Source organism: Esox lucius, chromosome 19, assembly GCF_011004845.1.
Source record: "Esox lucius isolate fEsoLuc1 chromosome 19, fEsoLuc1.pri, whole genome shotgun sequence".
In the NCBI taxonomy this organism is placed as follows: Eukaryota; Metazoa; Chordata; class Actinopteri; order Esociformes; family Esocidae; genus Esox; species Esox lucius.
The window spans coordinates 263,779-287,038 of NC_047587.1; the positions used below are offsets into that span (position 1 = coordinate 263,779).

At 41.8% G+C, this 23,260-nt stretch overlaps 1 protein-coding gene across 3 annotated transcripts in view; it reads left to right on the plus strand.

Annotated features, from left to right (window-relative positions):
- Nucleotides 1-22,949, plus strand: part of ice2 (interactor of little elongator complex ELL subunit 2) — a 38,293-nt gene extending 15,344 nt beyond the window's left edge. For all 3 annotated transcript variants that reach the window (XM_029115164.2, XM_029115166.2, XM_029115165.2), the window contains 6 exons: nt 1,349-1,515; nt 3,251-3,380; nt 9,762-9,846; nt 13,780-13,830; nt 20,946-21,201; nt 22,392-22,949. In XM_029115164.2, the coding sequence (XP_028970997.2) occupies nt 1,349-1,515; nt 3,251-3,380; nt 9,762-9,846; nt 13,780-13,830; nt 20,946-21,201; nt 22,392-22,577 (875 nt within the window). In that variant the 3' untranslated portion in view covers nt 22,578-22,949. The remainder of the gene's footprint in view (nt 1-1,348; nt 1,516-3,250; nt 3,381-9,761; nt 9,847-13,779; nt 13,831-20,945; nt 21,202-22,391) is intronic.
- The last annotated feature ends 311 nt before the right edge of the window (nt 22,950-23,260 follow it).

The window sequence follows — 23,260 nt, forward strand, 5'->3', positions numbered from 1 at the left end:
ATGTTAATGTGTCCCCCAGGGCTACTGTGTTACATGTTAATGTGTCCCCCAGGCCTGCTGTGTTACATGTTAATATCCCCCCGTCCCCCCCAGGCCTGCTGTGTTACATGTTTATGTCCTCGTCAGGCCTGCTGTGTTACATGTTTATGTCCTCGTCAGGCCTGCTGTGTTACATGTTAATGTGTCCCCCAGGCCTGCTGTGTTACATGTTAATGTGTCCCCCAGGGCTACTGTGTTACATGTTTATGTCCTCGTCAGGCCTGCTGTGTTACATGTTAATGTGTCCCCCAGGCCTGCTGTGTTACATGTTTATGTCCTCGTCAGGCCTGCTGTGTTACATGTTAATGTGTCCCCCAGGGCTACTGTGTTACATGTTTATGTCCTCGTCAGGCCTGCTGTGTTACATGTTTATGTCCTCGTCAGGCCTGCTGTGTTACATGTTAATGTGTCCCCCAGGCCTGCTGTGTTACATGTTTATGTCCTCGTCAGGCCTGCTGTGTTACATGTTAATGTGTCCCCCAGGGCTACTGTGTTACATGTTTATGTCCTCGTCAGGCCTGCTGTGTTACATGTTAATGTGTCCCCCAGGCCTGCTGTGTTACATGTTTATGTCCTCGTCAGGCCTGCTGTGTTACATGTTAATGTGTCCCCCAGGGCTACTGTGTTACATGTTTATGTCCTCGTCAGGCCTGCTGTGTTACATGTTTATGTCCTCGTCAGGCCTGCTGTGTTACATGTTAATGTGTCCCCCAGGCCTGCTGTGTTACATGTTTATGTCCTCGTCAGGCCTGCTGTGTTACATGTTAATGTGTCCCCCAGGGCTACTGTGTTACATGTTTATGTCCTCGTCAGGCCTGCTGTGTTACATGTTAATGTGTCCCCCAGGCCTGCTGTGTTACATGTTTATGTCCTCGTCAGGCCTGCTGTGTTACATGTTAATGTGTCCCCCAGGGCTACTGTGTTACATGTTTATGTCCTCGTCAGGCCTGCTGTGTTACATGTTTATGTCCTCGTCAGGCCTGCTGTGTTACATGTTAATGTGTCCCCCAGGCCTGCTGTGTTACATGTCAATGTGTCCCCCAGGCCTGCTGTGTTACATGTTAATGTGTCCCCCAGGCCTGCTGTGTTACATGTTAATGTGTCCCCCAGGCCTGCTGTGTTACATGTTAATGTGTCCCCCAGGCCTGCTGTGTTACATGTTAATGTGTCCCCCAGGGCTACTGTGTTACATGTTTATGTCCTCGTCAGGCCTGCTGTGTTACATGTTAATGTGTCCCCCAGGCCTGCTGTGTTACATGTCAATGTGTCCCCCAGGCCTGCTGTGTTACATGTCAATGTGTCTCCCTAGGGCTGCTCTCTGAAGATCTGCTGGTGGGGGCGGAGGATGAGGGGGACTACACACCTCCAGAGGAGGGAAATCTGCTCTATAAACTCTACAGTCTGCAGGACCTGCTGCTGCTGGTGCGAAGTCACGTGTCCCTGGCACACACACGGAACATGGGCACCGGAAACAAGGTCTGAAACACACACACACGAAACATGGGCACCGGAAACAAGGTCTGAAACACACACACACACACGGAACATGGGCACCGGAAACAAGGTCTGAAACACACACACACACGGAACATGGGCACCAGAAACAAGGTCTGAAACACACTCACACACGGAACATGGGCACCGGAAACAAGGTCTGAAACACACACACACGGAACATGGATCTGAAACGCGTACACACATTCTGGGCACCGAAAACAAGGTCTAAAGCACACACATGGAACAAGGTCTGAAGCACACACACACACGGAACAAGGTCTGAAGCGCGCACACACACACGGAACAAGGTCTGAAGCGCACACACACACACACGAAACAAGGTCTGAAGCGCACACACACACACGAAACAAGGTCTGAAGCACACACACACACGAAACAAGGTCTGAAGCGCACACACACACACGAAACAAGGTCTGAAGCGCACACACACACACGAAACAAGGTCTGAAGCACACACACACACACACACGGAACAAGGTCTGAAGCACACACACACGGAACAAGGTCTGAAGCACACACACACACGGAACAAGGTCTGAAGCACACACACACACACGGAACAAGGTCTGAAGCACACACACACACACACGGAACAAGGTCTGAAGCACACACACACACGGAACAAGGTCTGAAGCACACACACATGGAACAAGGTCTGAAGCACACACACACACACACACGGAACAAGGTCTGAAGCAAACACGCAATCTGGGAACCGGAAACAAGGTCTGAAGCACACACACAGAACAAGATCTGAAACACACACACACACATTACTGTGGGTTGGGGGGAAATGTCTGTGGTTTATTGGGTGGGGGGGTGTACACTACTGTGGGTTAATGGGTTGGGGGGCATTACTGTGTGTTTTTGGGTTGGGGGGAAATGTCTGTGGTTTATTGGGTGGGGGGGTGTACACTACTGTGGGTTAATGGGTTGGGGGGCATTACTGTGTGTTTTTGGGTTGGGGGGAAATGTCTGTGGTTTATTGGGTGGGGGGGGTGTACACTACTGTGGGTTAATGGGTTGGGGGGTATTACTGTGGGTTATTGGGTTGGGGGGAAATGTCTGTGGTTTATTGGGTGGGGGGGTGTACACTACTGTGGGTTAATGGTTTGGGGGGAAATGTCTGTGGTTTATTGGGTGTGGGGGAAATGTCTGTGGTTTATTGGGTGGGGGGTGTACACTACTGTGGGTTAATGGGTTGGGGGGTATTACTGTGGGTTATTGGGTTGGGGGGAAATGTCTGTGGTTTATTGGGTGGGGGGGTGTACACTACTGTGGGTTAATGGTTTGGGGGGAAATGTCTGTGGTTTATTGGGTGTGGGGGAAATGTCTGTGGTTTATTGGGTGGGGGGTGTACACTACTGTGGGTTAATGGGTTGGCTGGGTCACTACTGTTCAGCTGCCAGAAAATCCTTTCAATTATGTAACAAATTACCATCCTATTCTCATCACACTGACCATGCCTTTTATTAACCTGTAGTAAACCTGAAACCTGAGTAAAATATATTTTTTAACCTCGATGGTAGACATTATTTGACCAGCCGATTGAGAATCAATTCTTATTTGCAGTGATGACCTGGCAAAAGGCAGAACTGCAAGACAACACTTGCTTACACCTAAATATAACCTAAATAATTGGTTGATGAAACCTTTTGTTTGTTTCAAGTAAAGTTCTGCATTTTTTATCCAGGCGGTTCCTGTCCACATCCTGTCCAAGATGGAGTATCAGCTGTCTTATGGTGTGGAGAGTCTCACTAACACTGAGGCCTGCCAACTTTGGGCCGAGAAATTACTTCACTCAAGCACAGTCTCTTACATAGGTAAGACCCTACTATACTACTAATACCACATTGACATTACTGCTGCTACTATTACTGCACTACACTACCACTGCTGAAACAATACTACAGCTGAAACAATACTACAGCTGAAACAATACTACAGCTGAAACAATACTACAGCTGAAACACCACTACTGCTGAAACACTACTACTTCTCTCTTCTTCTGACAATGCTCCTGCTCTGCATTTTATATTGGTAGGTCCTTGAGAAATGAAGACCAGACTAATGTTTTTCTTAGTCTTTCTCAAAGTGGAATGCCCCAAAGGTGACTCATTGTTTGCTTTGTTGTCACAGCAACATACTTTCCGTGTTTTGTTGTCACGGCAACATACTTTCTGTGTGTGTGTGTGTGTGTGAGAGAGAGAGAGATAAGCCTCATGGCTTGTTACCTCTGTAGTGATTGATTATCTGGAGTTGTTCATGTAATCAGTAGTTTAGGACTCTACTAGGGAGCCACCCTGTTATCACTGGTTCCTCTAGTATTTAAACTGGGTCATTGGTCTGATGCTTCTACAGATTATCTCTAGAAAGAACTGCATTCCTTTAACACCCTACACACCCTAGTAATATAACTCATACCATGTTTCATCATAACATTGTGACAGACTCCCCGGAACTGTAGCATGGGTTCAGGTAGCACCAGAGGAATCGTCTTTAATGATAGTTCTACTCTGTACTATTTTCTATTGAACATAGGGAGTTTTATATGGCCGACAGTGTTTCAAAGATAACCGTAATGTTGAAACTGAGACATTTGTATTGTTTCTTGAAAAACATATGCCCACTTTGAATTTGATACCAACAACACATTTCAAAGAAGTTGGGACAGAGGCAACAAAAGACTGGAAATATTGTGTAATGCTGAAAAACGAAACCTGGTGGAATATCACACAACTAATTAGGTAAATTGGCAACAGGTGAGTAACATGAATGGGTATTAAAGATCATTCCAGAGAGGATGGTCTGTCAGAAGAGGGGATGAGGGATTTACTACTTTATGAAAGACTGTACGGGGAAATAGCGCAACAATTTAAGTATAACGTTTCTCAATGTAAAATTGCAAAGAGTTTGGGGATCTCATCTAAGGTACATTATATAATTAAATGCTTAAGAATTTCTGCCTGAATCTCTGTATACAAGATACCAGGCCGAAAACCAGTATTGGATGGCAATGATCTTCGGGCCCTCTGGAGGCACTGCATTAAAAACAGACACGATTCTGTAGTGGAAATCACTGCATGGGATCAGGAACACTTTCAAAAACCATTGTTTGTGAACAAAGTTGCTGCATCCACAAATGCCACAAGTGCAAGTTAAAACTCAACCATGCAAAGAAGAAGTGCCACTGCAAAGAATAAATGCCACTGCCTTCTCTGGGCCCAAGCTTATTAAAGATGGACTGAGGCAATTTGGAAAATTGTCCTGTGGTATAATGAATCAACATTTGTAATTATTTTTGAGAATCATGGATGCTGTGTACTCTGGACTAAAGAGGAGAGGGACCATCCGGCTTCTTATCAGCACACAGTTCAAAAGCCAGCATCTGTGATGGTATGGGGGTGCATTAGTGCACATGGCATGGGTAACTTGCATATCTGTCAAGGCACCATTAATGCTGAACAATACTAATACTAAACTAATACTGTGTTTGACCCCCTTTCGCCTTCAGAACTGCCTTAATTCTATGTGGCATTGATTCAACAAGATGCTGAAAGCATTCTTTAGAAATGTTGGCCCATATTGATAAGATAGCATCTTGCAGTTGATGGAGATTTGTGGGATGCACATCCAGGGCACGAAGCTCCCATTCCACCACATCCCAAAGATGCTCTATTGGGTTTAGATCTGGTGACTGTGGGGGCCATTTCAGTACAGTGAACTCATTGTCATGTTCAAGAAACCAATATGAAATTATTCGAACTTTGTGACATGGTGCATTATCCTGCTGGAAGTAGCCATCAGAGGATGGGTACATGGTGGTCATAAAGGGATGGACATGGTCAGAAACAATGCTCAGATAGGCCGTGGCATTTAAACAATGCCCAATTGGCACTAAGGAGCCTAAAGTGTGCCAAGAAAACATCCCCCACACCATTACACCACCACCACCATCCTGCACAGTGGTAACAAGGCATGATTGATCCATGTTCTCATTCTGTTTACGCCAAATTCTGACTCTACCATCTGAATGTCTACCATCGAGACTCATCAGACCAGGTAACATTCTTCCAGTCTTCAACTGTCCAATTTTGGTGAGCTCGTGCAAATTGTAGCCTCTTTTTCCTATTTTTAGTGGAGATGAGTGGTACCCGGTGGGGTCTTCTGCTGTTGTAGCCCATCCGCCTCAAGGTTGTGCGTGTTGTGGCTTCACAAATGCTTTGCTGCATACCACGGTTGTAACGAGTGGTTTTTTTCAGTCAAAGTTGCTCTTCTATCAGCTTGAATCAGTCGGCCCATTCTCCTCTGACCTCTATCATTAACAAGGCATTTTCGCCCACAGGACTGCCGCATACTGGATGTTTTTCCCTTTTCACACCATTCTTTGTAAACCCTAGAAATGGTTGTGCGTGAAAATCCCAGTAACTGAGCTGATTGTGAAATACTCTGACCGGCCCGTCTGCCACCAACAACCATGCCACTCTCAAAATTGCTTAAATCACATTTCTTTCCCATTCTGGCATTCAGTTTGGAGTTCAGGAGATTGTCTTGACCAGGACCACACCCCTAAATGCATTGAAGCAACTGCCATGTGATTGGTTGATTAAATAATTGCATTAATGAGAAATTGAACAGGTGTTCCTAATAATCCTTTAGGTGAGTGTATACTGGTTTTGGAGCAATATATGTTGCCATCCAGACAATATCTTTTTCAGACAAGACCTTGCTTATTTCAGCAAGACAATGCCAAACCACATTCTGCACGAATGTGGTTTGGCATTGTAGTAAAACAGTACCAGTTCAACCCCAATTCAAATCATTTTCCGACATGCTTTTGGGGGACTTGATGTTTGTTTTTGCAAACTTCGGCTTGGTTTGGATGTTTTAAGAAAAGGCTCCAGTCTTGTCACCCTACCCCATAGCCCATTCTGATGAAGAATACAGGAGATTGTTGTCACATGTAGCACGCAGCCAGGACTTGCCAGAAATTCCTGCAGTTCCTTTAATATTGCTGTAGGGCTCTTGGATTCCTCTCTGACCAGTTTTCTTCTCGTCTTTTCATAAATGTTTTCATCAATTTTGTGCCAGATTTTCACCACTTGATGATGACTGTCTTCACTGTGTTCCCTGTTATATCTAATGCTTTGGAAATTATTTTGTACCCTTCTCCTGACTGATATCTTTCAACAATGAGCCCTCTGAGGCTTTGGAAGCTCTCTGCAGACCATGGCTTTTGCTCTAAGATGCAACTAAGAAAATGTCAGGAAAATCCTTCTAGAACAACTGAACTTTATTTGTGATTAATCAGAGTCACTTTAAAAGATGGCAGGTGTGTAATGACTTCTATTTGAACATGATCGGTTAATTCTGAACACAGCCAAATCCCCAGTTATAAGAGGGTGTGCACACTTGTGCAACCAGGTTATTTTAAGGTTTTTATTTTTCATTTTATAGGTCACATTAAAAGTGGAAAAATGTGTGACATGATTTATCTTTGTCTCATTCTTTTACATCACAAAAACCTGGCATTTTAACAGGGCTGTGTAGACTTTTTATATCCACTGTATAGTTCTGTATACTGTATTATGAATTGTATACTGTATTATGAACTGACAAATACAGCTAAGGACACCCCAATCTGTGGAGCAGATTAAATCCAATATCAAGCAAGAATGGGAAAACTTTTCGCTTTCAAAACTACAGCAATTGGTCTCAGTTCCCAAACTCTTACAGGGTGTTGTTAAAAGCAGAGGTGATGCAACACAGTGGTAAACATGCCCCTGTCCCAACTTCTTCTGAAAAGTGTTGCTGGCATCAAATTCAAAATGGGTATATATTTCTTCAAAAACAATAACATTTCTCAATTTCAACATTTGATATGTTGTCTTTGTACTATTTTCAATGAATATAGGGATAAATTATTTGCACATGCATTCTGTTTTTAATATAATTTTACGCGGCATCCCAAACTTTTTTTGTATGATGCTAGAAAGCTCTTTACCGAGTAAAAAGTTTGCCGGACCGTGTATGTTGTTTTTCTATGAAAGAAAAAAATTTGTTCTTATGCCATGAAATGAAATAGCTTTGGCAGACTCACTAGCAATTGCTCAATTCCTATGAGTATTCCAGTAAGTTAGTAGATACCAGTAAATCTTATTACTGGCTAATACGCTGTTAAAACGGCCAGTGGCAAAGTGACATTCACAAATGAACTATTAAAACTATTAAAAAATACAGCTCCATGGTGTAGTGGTTAACAACATTTCCTTTAACGTGGGCGACCCAGGTTCAAATCTCGAGAGGACAACACTTTCTATTGCGGGCCGGCTGAGCTAGGCTTGCCTGGTTTCTTGTTTTACTATTTGATGCTGGAGGTTTTTACAGTGCTTATCTGTCTCATGCTACAATACTTTTGTATCTGAGCTCCTGATTGTAGAGAGAAAATACCTCAGTTCTCTCCAGGCTATTCCAGTGATCAGAAGACTGAGCTGCTCTTTTGTCAGCGTGAACTCAGTCATGACAGACTGATAACCTGCCAACCATATCCCAAAGAGCTAGCTGGTATCTGTTTTTCTGACTCTTGCCTGTCTTATATTTCCTCTGCCTCCATGTTGAGCATGTTCTCTGTATTAGACTCAGTTGTGATATAACACTCTCTATAATGAAAACTCAGTGGTGATATTATGTTGTCTCTATTGAAGACCCAGTGGTTATATAATGTCCTTATTATTGAAGACTCAGTGGTGATATAACGTCCTCTATATTGAAGACTCTGTGGTGACATAACATTTCCTCTATATTTGAGACTCTGTGGTGATATAACGTCCTCTGTATTGGAGACTCAGTGGTGATATAACGTCCTCTGTATTGGAGACTCTGTGGTGATATAACATGTCTTCTATATTCAAGACTCAGTGGTGATATAATGTCCTCTGTATTGGAGACTCTGGGGATATAACATCCTTTGTATTGGAGACTCTGTGGTGATATAACATGTCCTCTGTATTGGAGACTCAGTGGTGATATAATGTCCTCTGTATTGGAGACTCTGTGGTGATATAACATGTCCTCTGTATTGGAGACTCTGTGGTGATATAACATGTCCTCTGTATTGGAGACTCTGTGGTTATATAACATGTCCTCTGTATTGGAGACTCTGTGGTGATATAACATGTCCTCTGTATTGGAGACTCTGTGGTGATATAACATGTCCTCTGTATTGGAGAATCTGTGGTCATATAACATGTCCTCTGTATTGGAGACTCTGGGGATATAACATCCTTTGTATTGGAGACTCTGTGGTGATATAACATGTCCTCTGTATTGGAGACTCAGTGGTGATATAATGTCCTCTGTATTGGAGACTCTGTGGTTATATAACATGTCCTCTGTATTGGAGACTGTGGTGATATAACATGTCCTCTGTATTGGAGACTCTGTGGTGATATAACATGTCCTCTGTATTGGAGAATCTGTGGTCATATAACATGTCCTCTGTATTGGAGACTCTGGGGATATAACATCCTTTGTATTGGAGACTCTGTGGTGATATAACATGTCCTCTGTATTGGAGACTCAGTGGTGATATAATGTCCTCTGTATTGGAGACTCTGTGGTTATATAACATGTCCTCTGTATTGGAGACTCTGTGGTGATATAACATGTCCTCTGTATTGGAGACTCTGTGGTGATATAACATGTCCTCTGTATTGGAGAATCTGTGGTGATATAACATGTCCTCTGTATTGGACACTCTATGGTGATATAACATGTCCTCTGTATTGGACACTGGTGATATAACATGTCCTCTGTATTGGACACTCTGTGGTGATATAACATGTCCTCTGTATTGGACACTCTGTGGTGATATAATGTCCTCTGTATTGGAGACTCAGTGGTGATATAATGTCCTCTGTATTGGACACTCTATGGTGATATAACATGTCCTCTGTATTGGAGACTGTGGTGATATAACATGTCCTCTGTATTGGAGACTGTGGTGATATAACATGTCCTCTGTATTGGAGACTATGTGGTGATATAATGTCCTCTGTATTGGACACTCTGTGGTGATATAACATGTCCTCTGTATTGGACACTCTGTGGTGATATAACATGTCCTCTGTTTCTGACCATTCCTCCTTTTTTTCCTTCTACGTCCATGTTTCTGGATCTATGTTTCTATTTAACCGTCCTGCTAGGTCACATCAATGCTCATACCTCTAAGCTGGCGTTGCTCTGGAAGCTGCCTGCAGACTGGAAACCCAGTGCTTCCTGTGACTTCAGGTGAGTATCTCTGTCAAGTAAATATACATTACTTGAAAGGGTATCAGCTCCAATTCAGATTTCTGTTCATTTTGGCCAGACCTACCAACCCCAAGAAAATGTGAACTTTTCATTTTCACTTCCAAGATCGCTATGGGAAGCGTATAGTTCATTTAATTCAAATGTTAATGAAATCCCAAATTGCATTTTCATTTTCCACATTTGCCTGCATTATTTCAATCAATATGAAAATTAAGATGCAATTATGTGATTTGCATTACATTTTCATGTACTGGTATGCACATTTGCTGTCAATATTAAAATGTTGAGTTAAAAGCCATTTTCATTTAATAGAATAATAATGTATCCCTATTAGGTCTGTCAAAGTTAACGCGTGTGATTAATTTAAAATACTTAACGCAGTTAATTGTTTGGTCGCTTTTAACGCATATTTTTTAGCCTCTGTGCCATCCAGTAAGAGCTTGACATTAGTGGGAGCTGACAGGATCGCACTACTATCACACATTTATTGTTTACCTGTAACTTTATTGGCGGTTGACTTGACCTGAGCGCTTCACAGGCATTTTTTCAATGTTTGATTGGAGAGTTGGCATTCATGTCGTGAATCGTGTTTACTCGGCACTAGTTTAACAACAAAAGCCCAAAATCGCTTAAGTAGGCACCCGCACCCTAGTCTCACTACAAAATCCCATCGAACGAGAATGCTAGCCATGTCTCCCCTAGCTCTGTTGCCTGAATCCACCTGCAAACACTTGCTTGTGGTAAGTTGTCATTATTAAATGTTTTTGCTAGTCTGAGCTAAGCATTAATGTTTCCACCAAAGCATATTCTCATAGTGAAATTAGAACAAACTGTGCTCTGCATGAATTACAGATGTACCCTGATTTAATGTTTGTATATAACATCTCTAGCCACCATGACTACCTTATGCCATTGCCTATTCAGTTAGCCTACCTCATGCATTTGGCTGAATTTGGGGGGGAAATTATGGAGATAGTTTATGAAGTATTTGGTTGTGGCTAACATCTTTCAGGAATTCTAATGTTTCCAGGCATTCACCTGAACCCTGTTCTAACCACATTATCCTAAACATCAAAGGACAAAACCTTGACCAGCTTAGGTGTGATTCAATGCCTGTACACCATGTAGCTGTCCAGATAAGAGGGGCTGATATGTGTTTTATACAGTAGCCTAACGTAGCATATTGTCCTTGGTCAATTAATCAAGAATACAATATGAGATGGCAAGATTCTGTTTACATTTACATGGGCTACATTTAGATGCAGCCAGTTATTGTGGTAAGTTTTGGACTGACACTGTATGTATATTACACTAAATTAAGGGCATAAACAACTTGCATTTATTTAATTCCAAGTCAAGCACTGTCCATAGTGTGCTATAAAACGTAGTATGTCATTACCATAATGCACTGCTTTTTGTATGTATTAAGGGCAACATTTGAACATATTGTAAAATTGTGATTAGTCAGAAGATTATGAAGATTATGCAATAAATCGCGATTAATTATTTTAATTGTTTGACAGCACTAATCCCTATATTTAATTGAAAATAGTAAGAAAACAACATATCTAATATTGAAACTAAGAAATGTTAATGTTTTTGGAAAAATACATGCCCATTTTGAAATGAATGCCAGCAACACATTTCAGAAAAGTTCGGAAAGGGGCTGTGTTGCATCAATCCTTTTTTTAACAAAACTCTGTAGGCGTTTTTGTTTCATAATGTGCCAAATGTTTTCAATGGATGACAGGTCTGGATTGCAGGCAGGCGAAACTAAAATGCACACACATCCTATTGTCTCTCTTTTAATTTTCTCTGCTTATATTACTGAAGATTATGAAATTGCATTCAGTTGTTACATGTACACGTCTACCTCGGGAACCTAGTCTAATCTAATGAATGGCAATGGAATAGCAAAAACATCAATGGATAAATGGCTGATCCCCTGATCAACCTAGACACACCTATGCATGTGACTGAATTGTAATGATGAAAAATGATGATTAGGGTAGGAACTGTATATAATCTGAACTCTGTGAGCAAGTCAGACACAACTCAGTCACAATTTACTTTTAGTTCTCAATGGCAGACCCAACGATTCGATGCCCTGACAGCTTTGCAGATGCTGCCAGATTTACATTAGATGGAGTGAGATGGATCAGAAATAGATCCCAATATGGACGAGTCGGATGCCGGGTCTCCATCTGATTCAGATAATGGAAATGGACGAGTCGGATTTGCCGGGTCTCCATCTGATTCAGATAATGGAAATGGACGAGTCGGATTTGCCGGGTCTCCATCTGATTCTGATAATGGAAATGGACAAGTCGGATTTGCCGGGTCTCCATCTGATTCAGATAATGGAAATGGACGAGTCGGATTTGCCGGGTCTCCATCTGATTCAGATAATGGAAATGGACGAGTCGGATTTGCCGGGTCTCCATCTGATTCAGATATTGAACCGTCTCCTCCAATATCTGAGCCTCCTTACAAAAAAAAAAGAAACCCCAAACCCCAAATGTCACTGCCAGACAGGAGTCTCTTGCACAATTTTGCATAGAAAATAGTAATGAGAGCACACCAGGAAGACGACCTTCGCAGAATATTTGGCAGAACACATTGGCAGTGCACTCAACATTTTTATGTGTTCATGTGACGTGCAGATGCTGCAACACATCAGAGATTGTTACTCGTTCACACAGAAAAGGAGAGTGCATGGGACATGTGCATGGGACATGTGCATGGGACATGTGCATGGGACATGTGCATGGGACATGTGCATGGGACATGTGCATGGGACATGTGCATGGGACATGTCTGTTAATTGTGATCTTGTATGTCCGCGGGGCATGCAATGGGAAGAGCATGGATGTAGAGTAGGAACATGGTGGAGCCTAGCATCTTGTTCATCTTCCACTAACAGGCGGTGATGGAGATAATGACGAAGAGGAGCATGATGAAGAGCCACATGATGGGACAGAATCATTTTGGTCTGATTGATATGGAGTGGACTTTTTCCGAGAGGCCATGCCACATAAGCACTTCAGAGAGATTATGTGACACCTACGTTTTGACGACAAGAAGACTACACTTGGAAACAAGTTTGCTGCAATCTCAGATACCAGGAATAGTTTTGTGAAAAATTGTATTGCTTGTTACAAGCCAGGAGAGAACATAACTGTTCATGAGCAACTGTTCCCAACAAAAGCTCAGTGATGTTTTACCCAGTCCGTGGACAACAAACCCGATAAGTTTGAGATCAAATTTTGGTTAGCTGCTGATGTCGACATGAAGCATATGCTCAATGGATATACATACCTGGAGATGGATGAAACCAGGCCAGCGGGGGGGTGGCTTTTGGAGGCGGAGGTTTTGAGACTCTCAGAGACTTTCACAGCGAAGATAGAAATGTGACCACGGACAACTTCTTTACATTATTTCAACGTTTCACCTCAGTACTGCACACACTGTTGCTGCTCACTCTCTGCTCCTTGCTGAAGATACTGAAGTTGCTGGCGTTGCTGATCCTAATAGAGTGCTGGATTCACTGTGACTCGGACTACAAGGACCGTATGTTCTGTGTTTCTGAAGTCAAACATGAATACAACAGCACCAGGAGCTCAATAACCTTTACAACAGTGTTGGAACTTAAACAGGTTATCTATTTACAAGGAATGCAATTCATGTGTCTAACAATAAGTTCATTTCGGGATTTATTTTTCTTGCTGTGATGGCTGTGGTTTTGCAAGCGCCATATTAAAATGAACACAGTGGAAACCCTGGAAAGCACTGTCAGTCTGAAATATCAGGAAATGTAAAGCAATAATTGGCCAATATCAATGGCTGGCTGATATATAGGTGCATCTCTAATTGAATGTGTGTTTATAACTTTGTTCTACTGTCTCTCAACAGACCAGCCAAGTCTCTGAACATTCTGCACCATCTTCTGAAGATGATGACTGGGTAAGACAACACCCTCAGATTAGTGTACAGGACTCTTGACTTCCAGAGTGTTCTGTAATATTCTAACTACCCTGTAGCATCAGTTTCAGGTGAGATTGGGCAGGTCAATTACAGACAGGGTTGTATAGAAAAAATAGTGTTTGTGCAGGGATTATTTAGGAGTCCACGGGTGATTTAGTGGTTTACTGTCAATGAATCTGGCAACCTTGCATACAGGACCACACTGGTCCTGACATTGTTGTAATGAGTAACGTCAGAAAAACAAACGGATCCGAGTTTTCTTTTACACCAAGGCATTTCAAAATATTTCAATAAGACCATAACACCTAAGCGACATCCAGACCACACAAGCTGTATTTAACCTTTGTGATGACTTCTAGTCAAAAGTCAAAGTCTTTTGTTTGTCAAGTGCAACAAATAACGTGTCATTTAGGACAATGAAATTCTTGTGACATGGCTCATGACATCTACGTAATTAATAAGATACAGCTCCGGAAAGAGACCACTGCACCTTTTTCTTTAATTTCCAAAAAAGTTGAAAAGGAAAGTTTATAGTGAGTAACAGAAGGGTTAAAATTAAGAGACCACTGCAAATTGAACGCTTCTGTTCCTCACTCAAAACCTTTTCCGCTCCTGACCTTCCCATATCAACTTTTTTGGAAAGGAAAGAAAAAGGTGCAGTGGTCTCTTAATTTTTTCCAGAGCTGTATATTAAGCAAAAATAATAACAGAAAATACACAAAGTATACATAACAATAGTGACTAGAAGCAATTTCAAATAATGTAGAAATGGGAATATGAACAGTGTGAATAGAAATAAGTATTATAAATACAGTGGATATAAAAAGCAGGTTGTTGTGATGTAAAAGAATGAAACAAAGATACATGATGTCAGAATGTTTTCCACCTTTAATGTGACCTATAACGTGAACAATTCAATTGAAAACTAAACAGAAATCTTCCAGGGGGGGAAAATAAAAAATAAAAACTCACAAAAACCTGGTTGCATAAGTGTGCACACCCTTAAACTAATACTTTGTTGAAGCACCTATTAATATTATTACAGCACTCAGTCTTTTTGGGTAGGAGTCTATTAGCATGGCACATCTTGACGTGGCAATATTTGCCCACTCTTCTTTGCAAAAGTGCTTCAAATCTGTCAGATTGCGAGGACATCTCCTGTGCACAGCCCTCTTCAGATCACAGATGTTCAATTGGATTCAGGTCTGGGCTCTGGCTGGGCCATTCCAAAATGTTAATCTTCTTCTGGTGAAGCCATGCTTTTGTGGATTTGTATGTGTGCTTTGGGTCATTGTTGTGCTGACAGGTGAACTTCCTCTTCATCTTCAGCTTTCTAACGGACGCCATCATCCCTTTGATGCTGTGAAGTTGTCCTGTCCCCTTAGCAGAAAAACACTCCCAAAGCATAATGTTTCCACCTCCATGTTTGACGGTAGGGATGGTATTATTGGGGTCCTAGGCAGCATGCCTCCTCCTCCAAACACGGTGAGTTGAGTTGATGCCAAAGACCTCAATTTTGGTCTCATCTGACCACAACACTTTCACACAGTGAATTTCTCCCCTGAATCATTCAGATGTTTACTGGCAAACTTCAGACGGGCCTGTACCTGTGCTTTCTTGAGCAGGGGGACCTTGCGGGCGCTGCATTTCACTCCTTCACGGCGTAGTGTGCTACCAATTGTTTTCTTGGTGACTATGGTCCCAGCTGCCTTGAGATCATTGACAACATCCTCCCATGTAGCTCTGGGCAGATTCCTCACCATTCTCATGATCATTTCAACTCCATGAGGTGAGAGCCCTAGACCGAGAGAGATAGTTCTTTTGTTTCTTCCATTTGCGAATAATCGCACCAACTGTTGTCACCTTCTCACCAAGCTGCTTAGCGATGGTCTTTTCAGCCTTGTGTAGGTCTACAATCTTGTCCCTGACATCCTTGGACAGCTCTTTGGTCTTGAGTTTGGAATCTTATTGATTGATTGCTTCTGTGGACAGGTGTCTTTTATACAGGTAACAAGCAGAGATTAGGAGCACTCCCTTTAAGAGTGTGCTCCTAATCTCAGCTTGTTACCTGTATAAAAGATACCAGGGAGCCAGAAATCTTTCTGATTGAGAGGGGATCAAATACTTATTTAACTCATTATAATGCAAATGAATTTATAAAATTTTTGACATGTGTTCTTCTGGATTTTTTTTTTTGTTATTCTGTCTCTCACCTTTCAAATAAACCTACCATAAAAATTATCCTCACTGTAGAGCTCCGATTTGTATTTATTGCGAGAGAAATTAGCAGGAACATAGTATGACAATGAATATAGACAAAAATAATAATGGCTGATTCATTATAAAGCTAATGAGTGATTTCTTATTTTTTTGTGATTCCTAGGTCTTCTTATAAATGTTGTTTTGATGCTTAATGGTTAAATATTTTCGGGTAGCTCTGACATAATGAAGAGGGAATTATATACTCTGTATGCTAGTAGCATTTTGGTGTTTGGTGGCCTAGGAAAACAGGAAAGCAGAAACTACGGGTTGGATACCCTTAAATCCCATAAAATGTCTACTAGCAGACTGGTCTCAGACTTGACTATTTTACGTTAATCTTTGACAGCCGAATTCGTAAGATACACCAATCAGCCATAACATTATGACCACCTGCCTAATATTGTGTTGGTCCCCCTTTTGCCGCCAAAACAGCCCTGACCCGTCGAGTCATGGACTCCACAAGACCTCTGAAGGTGTGCTGTGGTATCTGACACCAAGATGTTAGCAACAGATCCTTCAAGTCCTGTAAGTTGCGAGGTGGGGCCTCAATGAATAGGACCTGTTTGTCCAGCACATCCCACAGATGCTCAATTGGATAGAGATCTGGAGAATTTTGGGGCCAAGTCAACTGCTTGGACCTATTGTTGTGTTCCTCAGACCATTCCTGAACAATTTTTGCTTTGTGGCAGAGCGCATTATCCTGCTGAAAGAGGCCAATGCCATCAGGGAATGCCGTTGCCATGAAAGTGTGTACATGGTCTCCAACAATGCTTAGGTAGGTGGTACGTGCTTAGGTAAGTACCATCCGCATGAATGGCAGGACCCAAGGTTTCCCAGCAGAACATTGTAGTCCATTGTAGTCGCTTTTGGCAGTGGACAGGGGTCAGCATGAGCACCCTGTCTGGTTTGCGGCTATACTGCCCCATATGAAACAACCTGCATTGCACTGTGTGTTCTGACACCTGTCTATCAGTACCAGCAGGGATGTCACTAGAAAATCATGGCTAAGCCTCATTTTGGGGGGTCTGGGCATACTCCCCAAAAAATATTTTCAGGTATTTTTGCCGGACCATGCAAACTGAGCCGGCTAAGGAGAGTGAGTATCTAGGTCCCGAGGTCGTATCTCCTCGAACGCGAAGCAAAGTACACATTTTGAATTATTTTGTATTTTTCTGGCTAAAATGTGAAATTGTATACGGTTATATTGCGACTGTTTCTGTAATAGGTTTACTGTTTCATCTTCAGTCTCGCTAGAAATTGACAAATTCTTATGATTATTCCTAACAAGTTAGTAGATACCAGTAAACCTATTACTGGCTAATAAGCTGTTCAAACAGCCAGTGGCAAAAGCTAACAGCTCATAGACGCTATTTCTGGTGGATGTCAACTTAATAAGAAACGTTAGTGTGTTTAGCGACTGGTGAAATGCGTAATGCCGTGGCATTATGGTTAAAGACAGTGCCTCTCACGTTAATTCGTGTTGAACATTGATCTAATATGACACAAATTCAATCTAAATAAAGACATTAAAGTCCACTCTGTCTTCATCAATTCAACACCAACAAAAGTCACAAAAACGGCTGTAAAATGTAGCCAAATAATTTTGAGAACAATAGTTTATAGTAAATGAACATCTACATACAGTATATTCTTTTTCTAGGCGAGATTTCTCTGAATCATTCTGAATCTTTCAAAAACAGATTTAGTCATTAGCCAATACATCTCTGAATAAAGTCAAAAATGTATGTATCATTAAAAAAAGAAACATTTAACAACCAGATCTCCCTTCCTCTGAACAGAATACGTTGCAATATGTTAACTTCAAACCCACACAAACATGAACAGTTTTGCAAATGTGTTCCTGATGATTATTGGTGACATACAAATGTTAGCAAGCATGTCATTAATAGGAAATGTATATTTTCAGTAGTTGGTTAGTGACCAAAAAATGCAACCCCTATTATTGGCCACCGTCTCCAATTATTGGCCACCTTACTAGGTTGTTGAATTACATTATAATTTATTTTTATTTGAATTACAAATGACACACCTCAGTCTTCTCTAAAGTTTCTACTAGAAAGTTGTATCTAGCCTTCCGGTGATCACTTTATTACATAACATCTGGTCTGTCGCCCAAGTGAAATTTCACAAACGGCAACTTGTCTAAACTATTTCCATACATAAAATCTTTTTATTTTACCTCCAGCTTCCAGTGCATTTACATTTTGAACTTGAGCAGATAACTTCTCCGACCACTAGAAATGTTAGCTACTCTTTACAGGAGAGGGTTATCATCTGAAGTGAGCTACGTTAAAAGCATCAAACTTATCCTAACATGCTGCCAAATGAACACGATTCCTTACAATTTCTATACAATTTGTAATGTGATGGAAAGGTTGACGAAAAAAGATATCACTGAGAAAATATATTGACTGATATATTGATTTATTTAGGGGGGGCTTATTAATATTTTACGGGGGCTAAATCCCCCCTAAGATAGGCTTAACGACGTCCCTGAGTACCAGCATTAACTTACTCAGCAATTTGAGCTACAGTAGCCCATGTGGTCTGTTGGAGCAGACCACATGGGCCAGCCTTCACTCCCCACATGCCTCAATGAGCCTTGGCCATGACCCTGTTGCCGGTTCACCACTTTTCCTTCCTTGTACCACTTTTGATAGGTACTGACCACTGCAGACCGGGAACACCCCACAAGGACTGCAGTTTTGGAGATGCTCTGACCCAGTAGTTTAGTCATCACAATTTGGCTCTTGTGAAAGTCGCTCAGATCCTTACATTTGCCCATTTTTCCTGCTTCTAACACATCAACTTTGAGGACAGAATGTTCACTGGCTGCCCTAATATATCCGACCCACTGACAGGTGCCATGATAATGAGATTATCAGTGTTATTCACCTGTCAGTGGTAATAATGTTATGACTGATCAGTGTCTATTTCATCATGTCAGGTGACCTTAGGGTAAAGAGCAGGTTGGGATACGACCGTTGCCTAATTTTGAGTCTGTATAGGAATGGTTATATAGAGTTTGAATAGCACTGGTTATTCATCACACAGTTTTGTGTGCCAGGCCAGAGCTGTACTGTTAGCCTGTTTCTGTTAGTTTAACCTAGCAGTGGGCATATTAGGGATGCCATAAAAATTACTTAGAAACATATGTTTTGTAAATGTGAAGCTTTATCATTGAATGTAAATAATCTAGGGTACACATACTTTATATCACAGCCTGTCAGCCTGGTGGTTTAACACAGCAGGGTACACATCCTTTATATCACAGCCTGTCAGCTTAACACAGCAGGGTACACATCCTTTATATCACAGCCTGTCAGCTTAACACAACAGGGTACACATCCTTTATATCACAGCCTGTCAGCCTGGTGGTTTAACACAGCAGGGTACACATCCTTTATATCACAGCCTGTCAGCTTAACACAGCAGGGTACACATCCTTTATATCACAGCCTGTCAGCCTGGTGGTTTAACACAGCAGGGTACACATCCTTTATATCACAGCCTGTCAGCCTGGTGGTTTAACACAACAGGGTACACATCCTTTATATCACAGCCTGTCAGCCTGGTGGTTTAACACAGCAGGGTACACATCCTTTATATCACAGCCTGTCAGCTTAACACAGCAGGGTACACATCCTTTATATCACAGCCTGTCAGCCTGGTGGTTTAACACAGCAGGGTACACATCCTTTATATCACAGCGTGTCAGCCTGGTGGTTTAACACAGCAGGGTACACATCCTTTATATCACAGCCTGTCAGCCTGGTGGTTTAACACAGCAGGGTACACATCCTTTATATCACAGCCTGTCAGCTTAACACAGCAGGGTTCACATCCTTTATATCACAGCCTGTCAGCCTGGTGGTTTAACACAGCAGGGTACACATCCTTTATATCACAGCCTGTCAGCTTAACACAGCAGGGTACACATCCTTTATATCACAGCCTGTCAGCCTGGTGGTTTAACACAGCAGGGTACACATCCTTTATATCACAGCCTGTCAGCCTGGTGGTTTAACACAGCAGGGTACACATCCTTTATATCACAGCCTGTCAGCCTGGTGGTTTAACACAGCAGGGTACACATCCTTTATATCACAACCTGTCAGCCTGGTGGTTTAACACAGCAGGGTACACATCCTTTATATCACAACCTGTCAGCCTGGTGGTTTAACACAACAGGGTACACATCCTTTATATCACAACCTGTCAGCCTGGTGGTTTAACACAACAGGGTACACATCCTTTATATCACAGCCTGTCAGCCTGGTGGTTTAACACAGCAGGGTACACATCCTTTATATCACAGCCTGTCAGCCTGGTGGTTTAACACAGCAGGGTACACATCCTTTATATCACAGCCTGTCAGCCTGGTGGTTTAACACAGCAGGGTACACGGTCCTTTATATCACAACCTGTCATCCTGTTTTTGTGGTTCAGGCCTGCTCCTTCTCCTCAATGGAATTGTGAGCTCCTGATTCTGTAACATGCTATGCCCCTACTTTCCTCCTTGCCTCCCTCTTCAGGGAAATGTGGTTCAGACATTATATTTTGTCAAGACACGTATGTTGTCAGGTTAAAGAGTTAGGGGTTGTGTTAGTGTTTGTTAGATTGTGTCATTAGAATGTGTTTGGCTGGACTGTCTTTATAGGCCGTGACGATAATTGAAAAAAAACTGTTTTAGGGTTAGACTTTGTTCTTAAGGTAGTAATTTGTCAGTAGGTTTATTATTAGGTGTTAGACTGTATCATTAGGGTTAGTGTTGGGGCTAGACTGTCTCATGGACTTTTTCCTCTTTTTAGGTTATCTGAGGGGCACTACCTGATTGGACATAAGGCAGGGGAGCCCTTTGTCACCATCTTTAAGGCAGTGGAGGGAAGGAGGGTGGTTCGAGGGGTCTATGACCTGCAGCAGACCCACAGCAGGGTGCCCTCTATCCCTGATATTGGCCCTTCATCCTGGGTACCTCTGGATCCTGCTGTGGTCCTTCCCTTCCACCAGAAACATGGCCGGCCACCCTGCATCTTTCCCCCTCCAGACCTGCAGCATGGACACAAGGTACTCTTAACCCTAACCCCTGGTCCGCTAACTGTTAAGGTATTTCAGCCTCATGTTCTATAATGCCAGCTAACTGTAGTAATAAATGAACCCTATGTTCTAAAATATGAGCTAACTTTAACAGTAGATCAGCCTTGTCTTCTAGAATACCAGCTAACTGTGACAGTAAATTAACCCTATGTTCTAGAATGCCAGCTAACTAACAGTAAATAAACCCTATGTTCTAGAACGCCAGCTAACTGTGACATTAAATCAGCCACATATCCTAAAACACCAGCTAACGATAACAGTAAATTAACCGTATATCCTAAAACACCAGCTAATGGTAACAGTATATAAACCGTATATCCTAAAACAACAACAACTCTCCCTAGAAGTCCAGCATTCTGGAGTTGCTGAGGCTGGTGTTTTGTTGGTACTATTTAATTAAGCAGCCAGTTGAGGACCAGTGAGGCGTCTGTTTCTCAAACTAGACACTAATGTATTGTCCTCTTGCTCAAATTGTGCATCAGGGCCTCCTACTCCTCTTTCTATTCTGGTTAGAGCACTTTTGTGAACACAGTTTTCATCTGTGTTAACATAACTACAAAAGGGTTTTCTAACGATCAGTTAGCTTTTTAATATGAGCTTGGGTTAGCAAACACAATGTGGGATTGGAACACAGGAGTGATGGTTGCTGATAATGGGCCTCTGTACACCTATGTAAATATTCCATTAAAATTCAGCCGTTTACAGCTACAATAGTCATTTCCAACATCAACAATGTCTACACTGTTTTTTTGCTCAATTAGAGGTTATTTTAATGTACAATTAGCTTTTTGTTAAAAAACAATGGCATTTCTAAGTGACCTCAAACTTTGGAACAGTACTGTATTTGAGGGTTGTTTTCAGTGTGTCACATTCCAAAATGTTTTGTCCTACCATTAAAATTGAATTCCTGATTTCTTTTAGCCTCCAAATCGTTTTCTATTCTTTTCATAGACAGCTCCCTAATCTTGAAGGATTATGCCTACTCATGACAAATGCAGTCAGCACAGGCAAACACAGAGGATGGAACAGAGAGTAAACTTTGACAGCTCTTATATGTGAATAAGCAATGCAACAGGAAGCACTTGATCAACTAGAAACACCAATGACTCAAAGGTCCCATTGCTTGCTGCTTCTCTGCTTACTCTTTTCTTTTTTTCCAGGCAGGGAAAGGCAGGGCTGGAGGGCCAGCAATGGCCAAACCTAATTCTCCATCCAAGCAGGGAGTAAAGAAGAAAAAGAAAAAGAAGCGGTTAAAAACTGTGAGACAAAACCAGAAGATCAAGAAGCAGATCCAGCGCCATCGGAACAACCATTGGAACCCTATGGAACCATCTACAGGCTCATAGAAAAATACTTATAACTATCTTCTTAAACATTGAACATGCCAAATACCCATATGGCATTCTATAGAACAAAAGAACCTCTCAGAACTTTAGATGCAGTCTGGGATTATTTGTCTACTGGTTTTAATAATTCTGTGTCTTGTATGGAATGTAGTGGCTGACTGAGCTATGATGATTCTACCCAAATGTTATGCCAATAGAAATCCAGCCCAAAATGGGCAGTATGGAAAATGATTCTGTTAATTCTAAAAGTCCCTGGCTGCATCTTCTAAGAGTTTGTTTTCTTGGTGTACTTTTTGCTCTCTATTAATTTTGGTCTTTATTTAAAAAATATAATGTAAATTTTTGATGAAAATACAGAAAAATAAACTGTAAAATAAATAAAAAAATTCTGATGTTGTTGCGAAGTCTGATAGCCTATGACACAGGTGTCGAACCGGTTCCACTGAGGGCCGAGTGTCTGCAGGTTTTTGCTCTCTCCTTGTACTTGATTGGTTAATTAGGTCACTGATTGTCACTGATGGTTAGTTTCTACCCTCACCTGGTTGTGTAGGTATGAACTAGGAACCAATTTATAGGAAAAACCAAAAACCTGCAGACACTCCGGTTTGACACCTCTGGCCTATGACCATGCTTCTCACATCTGGACCTTGAAGCCACTTCCACTCAATTGAGTCGTTGCAACC